The 10,213-nt window shown below is 40.5% G+C and overlaps 1 protein-coding gene across 2 annotated transcripts; it reads right to left on the bottom strand.

The window, feature by feature from the left end:
• Window positions 1-1,037: 1,037 nt before the first annotated feature.
• Window positions 1,038-9,804, bottom strand: LOC126487146 (ubiquitin carboxyl-terminal hydrolase CYLD-like). 2 transcript variants are annotated; one of them, XM_050119820.1, is made up of 2 exons: window positions 9,714-9,804; window positions 1,038-2,622 (listed from the first exon to the last, which is right to left on the bottom strand). In XM_050119820.1, exon 2 carries the CDS (start codon window positions 2,471-2,473, stop codon window positions 1,781-1,783), a length of 693 nt encoding a protein of 230 aa, XP_049975777.1. In that variant the 5' UTR covers window positions 2,474-2,622; window positions 9,714-9,804; the 3' UTR covers window positions 1,038-1,780. The 2 variants fall into 2 exon arrangements, with proteins under 2 accessions (XP_049975777.1, XP_049975776.1); XM_050119819.1 differs by having other exon boundaries at window positions 9,619-9,748.
• Between the last annotated feature and the right edge of the window lie 409 nt (window positions 9,805-10,213).

Here is a 10,213-nt window from a genome sequence, read left to right as displayed (position 1 = left end):
CCCCTCTGCCTCCCTGGCCTCTCTCCTCCCCTCTGCCTCCCTCCTCCCTTCTGTCTTCCTCCTTACCTCTGAGTTCCTAACCTCCCTCCTCCCCTACATCTCTGGCCTACTCTCTTCCCCTCTGCCTCCCTAACCTCCCCCCTCTCCTCTGCCTCCCTATCCTCCCATCATCCTCTCTGCCTCTCTTTTCACTATCAAAAATAATCTTGTCAAAATGCCAAGGTGACACTTTTATTGTGTGGAGGAAAATTGAAGACACAAATCTTTGGGCCATGTGGGCTAACCCATGCACCCCTAGTCTGAAAACTTTAGAACACTGCAGTGGCCATATGAGCATAAATTCCCACCAAAGAGAGAAATTTGAATAGTGTAGGAAAAAATAAAATGCATGATCATATCAGAGAAAGCACCTACTATACTGTAGACTATATGTAGAGATTTGAGATAAATTGTGTATGTTACATTTAATGTAAGGGATTTGGACCACTGAGTAAGGGACTTGGACCACTAAGTATATGCTGCAGAGAACTTTTGTGAACAAGGAAACGTATACTAGGCAGCATAATGCCTGTGCTCATTTTTTAAACTTTTGCTTGAAATTTGATATTTCTAAAAATATTTTTTAGAAAGTCTTCTAACCACAGGTAGGTAAAACATATGAGTGATTAATTATACAACTAAGAACAGCAAGAAAAGCAGAGAAGACAGTACGTCATCACAAGACTAGACATTTGGATAGAATTGCAGAAGAAAAGGGAAAGGACGCAGACCATATTCCAACAACCCATGTACTTAAGGCTCAGGGAACACTGATGCAGAAAGGAGGTGGGAAGATGGTAAGAGTCAGAGGAGCGGGGTGTCTACTTTGAGACCGTATCTTCTATATACAACAGAGGCGCTGTACCATGAAATCTCAACAGTACAGTTGACTGAACAAAATCAGCACTATCACAGCAACCGCTGATGTGCTGGAGTAGAGGGGAACTCTCACAAGCCCCACTCCTAGGTGAAGAGCTACAAGCAATTAGTGACAGCTGATAATTCTTTTGAGAAGAATGAGGATTAAATTTACAACATAGTTGTACCATGACTTTTGTCATGAACATACATTCAACTTTAACCAAACAGCAGCATCAACTCCATTTACTGAGAACAAACTGTAACCATCTACAGCCATCCACCATACAACTACTATAAGTCATGTGTGCTCTAAGCACTTCACAGATTAGGAACAGGTTAGGAGAACTTGATGTAGGTTAAGTAGCTGGCAACCCTGCTAGTACATACCATAACTGGCAGTCACAGCCTAATTATTTCACTGCTTGAAAAGCCAAATCAAGAAGCAAGTAAAGCACGACCTCTCTCTACTCCTGAGAGTGTCCAAATGAACCAACAGTCAGTTTGGAATATAGAATTCTTAGATATGTTGCCAAGGCACATAAGTTCCAAGGCAGTTTATACATTCCGGGGATAAGCATGAGCAAACTGAAATTGCTGCAACACACTTCAAAAATTTTACCTCTAAATTGTTATACTTAGTAGCACACACTAAGAACTGGGAATCCTGTGGGTACTATCACAAGATAGTTCACAATTTTTTAAGTGTTTATAATTACAATTGGCAGTGTTAACTTTTAATATAGGTAACTTAAAATCTTCTAAGATATGAAGTCCAGAATAATGACTTGTAAGTTTCTACCGTAAGAGATAATTTTTTAAAGTTTTCAAGAATTGTCTTTATATCCTCTCAATTTATCATTAAATAAATTTTGGGGCTGAACTATAGCTCAGAGGCAGAGGGTCCTGAGGACCATCCTGAGAACTGTACTAAAAACAAACAAACAGAAAACACAAATCTTAGAAAGGGGAAAATATGTGCTCGTGGTCTCTCGCTCACGCGCACACTCGCTTTCTCATACGCTCTCTCTCTCTCCTTCTCTCTCTCTCTCAAATGTCCTATCAAACTTACCAGCAATTCTACTCCAAAGAAAATCCCCGAAACTGTCCTCTCCGCTAATAAAGGTCCTCTGAAGCGTACAACTCCTGGAAATTTCTCTTCCCCAGATCGCAGCTGTACTTTCACAGGGCTGCCCACATCTACCTGGAGGCCTTTAGTTAGTCGAATTCTGTTTCTAAATAGGCTGAGCCTCTCCTCACAGTTGGTAATTGCCAACAGTAACTCTGTAAATTTCTCAGTGATTTCTACAACATCCTTTTCATCAACAAATAGAACTGCGTGCGGTTGCTCTAAGATTTTTAATCCAATCTGATTTTTCTTGCCTTTTGCAGAAGGAACTCTTGAATGCCCAACAGAACGGTCTTGGATGTACTGTCCTATACTTCCTTTGGGTACTTTTAGGAGTTTCTGTGTCTGTTTGTCTGTTACACTGCATTCTTGAAGAAGCAGATAAAAAATCCGTTCTTCCCAGTAAGGTGAAGTAACCTTCTCTTGGCTCCATAGGCCTGAACTCATTGTGACAGTAACTTCAGAACATCAACTCACAAAAAGGAGCCACTAGCAAATCTGTCATAAAATCCCCAAAAATGAAGTTACTGGAAGTCCCAAAGCAAGTTGTTAACAACCTGGTGTCCATGCTGTAAAAAGACAGCAATTCAAAGTGCCTGGCAAACAAGCAAAACAAACTTTAGACTCTATTCAATACAATCTTAAAATAAAACTAAAGATGTTTTAAAATCTCATTTGACTATATAAATATCTCAATGAGCTAAACGACCCATATGACTTGTGTCCACTGTAACTGCATTTTTAAAGAACTCCAGCTACAGAGCATCCATAGAAACAATAACGACTTTTCCAAAATTATAAAGTTAGATAGAATCTAACAAAAACTTTAAGATTACCCTAATATACAGACTCTGAGACTTTTTTAAACTTTACAAAGTAGCATTTCTGTCTAACATGAATGAATAAGATACAATATTTGAGAAAACACACATAATCTTATAAATTAAAAAGGTTATTTCTAAACATGTAACTTAGAAAGTAACACATTACAGTATCGAACATCTTTTATCAATTAAAAAATGACAATATTACATTCTGAAACTTTATCCACAATTCATTTATCTATATGCTTCATTCTGGTAATGGAACATTATCTCCTCAATTTTATTTTTTATACATTTTATTTTTATTTACATATATATGTTGTATCTCTGTGACTGTATGGCACATGTGTGTACTCCCAGAGGCCAAAAGGGGGCGGTTAGATCCTCTGCAGCTGGAGTTATAGGCAGTTGTGAGCCGCCCACCATGGGTGAAGAGAACTGAATTCAGGTCCTCTGGAAGAGCAGTACACACTTTTAACTGCTGACCAATCTCTTTAGCCCCTCAATTTCATTTTCATATATCTTTTGTGCTTAGACAAGGAGATATTAACTATACTAATTATAACTACTATTTAATTTCTTACAATCACAAGCATTAAATATAATCTTGAGTATATATATATATATATATATAAATATATATATGTTAGGAAATGATTTGTAGATCAAAAGTTGGACAATGCAATGATGACATATGACTATATTACATTGCTCTAAGATTTTTAGTCCAATCTGATTTTGATGTTTATGTCTATAAATCATACTGAATAATAGATGCTTATATCTATAAATTGTGGGCTTTATACCACAATTTTAACTATGTATAAAGGGAAGAACATAAAAGTGATTATTTTCCAGCTTTAACTTGCATTTAAAACTGTTAGAAAAATAATTTTACAATTTGTAGCCTCATTTTTAAAGACAACTTTAACTAATGACTTAAAACAACATAATTTCAAGTGCTGTAAATGACATGCCCATTGTCAACACCAGGCTAAATGGAGAAAGTTTAAAGCTATCCCACTAAATCAGGAGCAAGGCAAAGTTGTCCACTCTTGTTACACACAAATACCACAGTTCACATGTAAAGGTACAAGGACAACACAGGAATTGGTTCTCTCTGTCCACTGTGTAAGCTCCAGGAATTGAATTCAGGTCATCAGGCTTGGCAGCAAGCACCTTTACCTGCTAAGCCATTTTTCTAGTCAAATATATACTATTTCATAAGCCAATTTAGAAATGTAAGTTAAAATAAAATAGCTTCATAAGGGAGATATCCTGCTTGACTAAATAATGCTACCCTTGGAAGTCATGGTTATTAAACGAAAATCCCACCCAGTGCCAGATGTAGGAATACCTCCTTAAGAATTGTTAGGCAGGGAGCTTCCAAATGCCCCCAAGACAGTCCAGACTCTTGCCAGTCCTCTTGGTTGCCCACCAGAACTAGATGATGAGATTCTATTACTTAAGACACCACATTCCTTAGCTGTAAGATACAGAGAAACCGAGAAACGAAGCTAGAGCTGGGATGGACACGTCCTCCTCTGACCAGCTCTCACAGTGCTGAAAGGTGCTACGCAGGCTGGGTAGGCAGAGTGGGACGTCAGTGGTCTTGCCCAGCTGTGAATCCTATGGACTACAATACTAACCAAGCAGGCAACACTGTGATGGACTCAGTCAACCATGCTCTATTGAATTTGAGGCCTGCTCTGGTAGAGGGAATCCATGCCAGGTATTATAAACCAGTTCAGAAACCCATGGCATAGAGGCTAACTGCCAAAGAAAAATTTTAAAAACTCAATTTCATTCCTTAAACTTAAGGACTTATTTAATTATCTCCATGAAAAGAATGGTTTCCATGTATCTCTGCCATAAGAATATAGCTACTTGATTCCCAAATACAGTTCATGTTTGTTTCATCCTTCTTTGAGACAGAGAAATCCTTCTCCAGCCCTGTGCTTATAGGCAGAAATTAATAACATTATACTACGTAAGCATTTTATTCTTGTAATTCAAATCAAATAAACTTAAAACTAAAGCATCAAACTGTATTATTTGACTCAATGATTAAGCAACCTGGCAATTCAACACACAGTAACAGTTCTCTTAGAAAACACTTTTAGGTGATGAAGTGTCCCATCATAGTAACATTCTCACAAGTCTGTCCTTCTGTAAACCCAAATGAGAGACACAAATCACCCAAGACAGGCTAAAGTCAGCACTCCTCCAGTCCACCATCACTTAAAGCATCTGTGCGATATTTGGTGAAGATGTATGAAGGCCATGGCAGCTTGAGCGGCTCCTCTTTCTGCTTGCTTTTGTAATGTGTCTTTAACTCCACTTGAGGGCACTGTCTACTTCAACAGACACAGAATCAATCTATAGCTGCCACTTACATAACACACCTGTGGACACCTCAATCTTATCCCCACATAAACAAAATCCCTCAAAAAAAGCACCAAAGAAGCTACACAACCCTTTAATGTGGCTGTGTGCCTCTGAGGCACCAAGATAAAGTGTTTGGTCTTTTGTTGTTGTTGTTTTGTTTTGTTTTACTAAAATGCTATTAATATGTCAGCATTTTTCAAGAAAAGAAATTACTTTTTCCTCAATCGCTAAGAATCACTAGGAATATAAATTATCATTAGTGAGCTTCAAAATATATGTCCGTTTATTATCTCATTAAAAAGCGTTCCATCCTGCCCTCTGACTCCCTTTCCTGTTTTCTACAAATCATACCCTATACTATACTGTCCCTCTTGCAATCAGCCATTTTCTGTGGTTTCCTGCAGTCTGTCCTTGACTCTTTTTGTGGCCTCCTTGCTTTCCAATTTACTATTTCTAATCAGTTCTAAGAAGTGAGGTGATGAGATATGTTTCTGTGTCTGAAAAAGCAAAGCAACAAAAACAAAAGGAACAAATTCTAGAAGGGTCTTGAAAAATAAGGTGCATAAAGCCTTATTACAAAGATATTCTTGAGACTGTTCCCAGAGGTTGAGGCAGTCAAAAAGCAGTGAGTTATTGTTTGAGGATCTCTTTAAAATGCAAAATTTTTGGCCAAAACCATTTCACAGCTATTTTATTTTTACAGTAATTTTTTTCTAAAACCAGGTATCTTTAAATAGTAAGCTGGAAACTGCCTATTCTATTGATTCTCTAACTTAACAACTAATGCTGCAACTTGAAATAAAAATATAAGTGTTAATGAAGCATTATCAAATCAAATCATTTTATTTGTTTTATGATATATTTTAAATGAATTTGATTACAAAATTGCCTTTTGCAACTCATTAATGGAGGTAGTCCACAGTTTAAAAGAAAAGGAAAAAGATAGCTTCTTGGTTAGTAAAAACGTTCCTGGAAACATAAGCTTTAAAATACCATTTTTAAAGTGAACTAGCAGAGAGTGATGAAGTCTGCCAACTTGTTGCACAAGTGATCCTGAGTTATTAGTCAGTAACAGGGTAGGTCACAACAGACAACTAGAATAGTCAAAGCAAACATTACAAAATACTTTTTAAGGTATTATCCAAATATGAGAAACACGCGTGACCTTCCCTCTTTACAAGAAACATATTAAGAATAGGTTTGAAACACATTACAGCTAATTTCCTTTATTACAAATAATAAAGTTGATTGAAGAACTTTATGGTTCTTTCTAGATATACACTTGATGATACACCAAATGATCATTTATCTTCTCAAGATATCAGCATTACAAAAGAAATGCACTAACATCTTTCTTCCCACTGTAGTAATAAATATAATGTTAACATTCTCATTCCACTGGGTTCTTCATAGTAGTTAAATAAAGCCTTATAACCCCAAGCAATAAGAACAGCCTCAAGACTTCTCTCTTTGTAGAAAGAGAAACATCAAAATCACATTGTGAGTTCTTTCCAGGTCAGGGGGAGTATTCAGATACAGTCAGGGTTAGACACTGAAATCCACAAACTTTTAAGTATGACGCCTGCTTTCCACCTACTCAGTTACTGCTTTAAATACAGGTCATGACTTCTGTAATAGAAGGAAGATAGGTCTCACCAAGGCCATGGTCAAGAGGATGGGGTTAGATGAAGGGAGAAATTTTCAATTGTACTCTCTTGTTACTTGGCAAATGGAATCACTGTGAAAGTGAGTATATCTCACGAACAACTCATATAAACACTATCTCAGGTTAGACTGGGTAACAGTGATCTTGTATATTTTGAAAATTAATTAAGTATTCAAACAAGTGTATCAAAGAGCTGAAACACAGCAGTGTAGCCTCAAACTGTTCAGCCTGAAATAAGGATGAACAGAGGCTTCTTCTTTTCTATTTTTGAGGACACTGGAGACAAGGGAACAGTAAAGAATCGCAGGGATTTGAAATCATATCTGTTTCTATGAGCTTGGTGATGGCCTGAATGTTGAGTAAAGGAGGGTTTCGTTATATTACGATAACCATTAAACTAAATGAGGGTTGAAAATAGAAATGTTGATCAGTTTCCAATGAATGAAATGAAAAGATGATCAAGATATAAGTCCTAGCACAAATATTAAAGATCAGACTTCTAAAACACACAGTACAAATGGCCATCAGTTACACCGAGATGGTGACTTGCTAACTTTTCTAGACTATTAGACATCTTGATATCAGTTCAAGAGATCAGGTTGCCCCATCTAAGAGGCTCACAAAAACAGGTGTCAATCAGGAACTTCCGACATCTTCTGAAGCAGCCTCCCTATTCTAAAACACCACAGGAAGTTTTCTAAATCAGCATAGAAATTGAAATACTAAATACTGCCCAAACCATAAATGGTAAAGAGGTAAGCAGGCTGGCATGGATCCTCAAGAAAAGAAACACATCTTTTCCCAAATGCTTCAAGACAGCTAGGATGACTATCGGTTTAAGAAAAAACAACCCTCGCTAAAAGAACAAGTTGTTATATGCCTAAACAGTACACAGAAATACAGAGATTTCAAGACCAGAATAACTTACAACACAAGGATACAGTCCCTAAAACAAGTGGGTCTTACAAGGTTTAAAAAAAGACCAAGTCTGGTTTCTACACACAGTCACCTTAGGAGAATGACTGCCCCACTCCTTGTCTTCCCAGGGCTTATGCTGGGAAACTTCATTAGCTTAGGAGGTAACAGTGAAAGTCAAAACACTATGTCCTTGTCCTTTCAAGTGACTCAAGTTTCTACTACGTTAAAATATAAAATCAAGCAAAAGGAAAATGACTTTTGCCTAAAATACCATTGACTCTTTGGATAAAAGAAATCACCATCAGTTTTAGACTATACTGCTACACATATAAATATAAACAAGGAGAAATGTTACACTTAAGAAACCAAGCTGTTCTGAGCTTCATTTGACACTGGCTTCCTAGCCTCACACCACCTATAACATACTTAAAAAAAAATAAAGAAATTTAAGATGATAGTATACAAGCCAGGAGCAAAATACTAGTATAGTTTGAGGAGCAGGATAAATTACTGTCCTTGCTCGTCATGTATTAAAGATTTCCTTAAATCACTTAACCACAGTTTAGCTATCTGCTGTTCGATGGTATTTTATATAACAAGTTCCTGGCCTTGTCGGCTCATCTCAAAAGTTAACCACTCCAAACAAGGATTTCTTTGAAAGAATACCTTAGAATTTTGCAGCAGAACATTAGAGAATGTTTGAGTACTGTCAACATTCAAATTACAGGAACCTCACTAAGAATTTCCAGCAAGTCATTTTCTCTTAATACTGTTCTAGTGCAAATCCACCCACTACCCAGTGGGGAGCAGCAGGCTAAATTCTTGGGGCCACTCAACCTACTTGAGGTGTGAGGGGGTGTGCAGGAGACTGACGCCTGAATGCACGCCCCCTTGAGGCCTGCATTCTTCTCTGGAGCCAATGATTACAAAAATGAACAATCTTATTAAGATTCCCTAATTAGCCCCAACTAAAATAAAAACAAAACAAAAAAAACCAAAAACAAGGTATGAATGAATGCTCCTCTAAGGAGACAACTTCCAAGGAAAATCAGAGAGAGGATGGTGGCGAGAATAGGGGGGTTGGGAGATAGCAAGGCTTGATGGCTAGATGACAAACCCTTAAAACATGCAAATGCCAAGGGGTGGAACAGAAAAAGATGCCAAGGACATGAACAACCCAGCAGCTGAACGCAGCTCAAGACCGTAATCTTCATTCACGACTACGCGATTCTCCAAAGCTGACCATGGGCAATAAAAGGAAAGAGGGGTACCCGTCTCAACAGGGCACACCTTCCAACTACACAACTGTGCCAAACCATTCTCCTCCCTCCCCTTTCTCTCGCCTCCCCAGACCAGGGAAACTGAAAGAAAAAAAGCAGAACACGCCATTAGCGAGGCCGGACTGCTCTTCCGGGAGAGGAGTCTCCAAGAGCCCCCCAAACGGCACAGGCATGAAGTACCACAACCCGGGGCTCTCCGTGCCTCTTGCAACCCGCTGGGGGACCAGCCAGTGTCCCGGCCTCAGTTTCCCCATCTGTCAACGACGGCGGGCCAAAGAGGAAGACTGAGTGCTGCGCTGGCTCCTCCCCAAGCCCTCTGGTCCGGGAGTCCCGCGACTCGAAGTCCCCCGGGAGGCTGGAGGTGGGCAGCCGGGGCTGATGTCAGAGGCTCGGCCGCCCGGGGCAGCTAACGGGAGGGCGCTGAGGCCCGACGGTCGCCTCTGCAGCTCAGGGAGCCCCGAGGCACAGAAGCAACGCCGAGGGCCATGCCTGTGCCGCTCGGCCGCACTCACTCACCCTTCTCGGCCGCCGCTCAGCACCCCGGCCCCGGCTTCATAGCCGGCGTGTCCGGGGCCGGCCCGGAACCCCACACCCACCACCCCAGTATTTACCTCAGGCTCGCGGGCCCCCGCGCAGCCGAACCTGCTACCTGGGCCCGCCCCCACCTGCCCCGCCTCCGAACCGCCCGCGGGGAGGGAGGAACGGGGGCGGAGAGGGCAGACGCCGCGCCAGCCAATCGCATCCAGAGATTGGTGTCTGCGCGCGCTCTGATTGGGTCTTCCAGTAGCAGATCTTCCTCCAATGGCAGCCGGCGCGGCGCCGGCCGAAGGGACTTTCCGCTCTGTCAAGCTCGGTGGAGCCAAAGGGAAAGCGAAGGGGCGGGGCGGAAGGGACAGAAGAGAAAGGATGGGGGCGAAGAGCGAAGGCTGACTGGACCAAAGGCTTTGGGTGCCGCGTCACCATTGGCTGAAATCAGACATGGGCGGGGCGCTGGGCTCCCAGCTCCACCTCCCTTGCGCGAGTCTGTGTTCTTGCTCTAGCTGTCAAAACTCGGGTGGGAAGCGGAGAGCTGAGAATAGTTTTTCAGAATTCCATGAAAGATCGAAGCTTA

Source organism: Alexandromys fortis, unplaced genomic scaffold, assembly GCF_014885135.2.
Source record: "Alexandromys fortis isolate MF-2015 unplaced genomic scaffold, M_Fortis_MF-2015_v1.1 scaffold_178, whole genome shotgun sequence".
In the NCBI taxonomy this organism is placed as follows: Eukaryota; Metazoa; Chordata; class Mammalia; order Rodentia; family Cricetidae; genus Alexandromys; species Alexandromys fortis.
The sequence above is the reverse complement of the archived record's forward strand: the minus strand, read 5'-3'. Positions and strand labels throughout refer to the sequence as shown.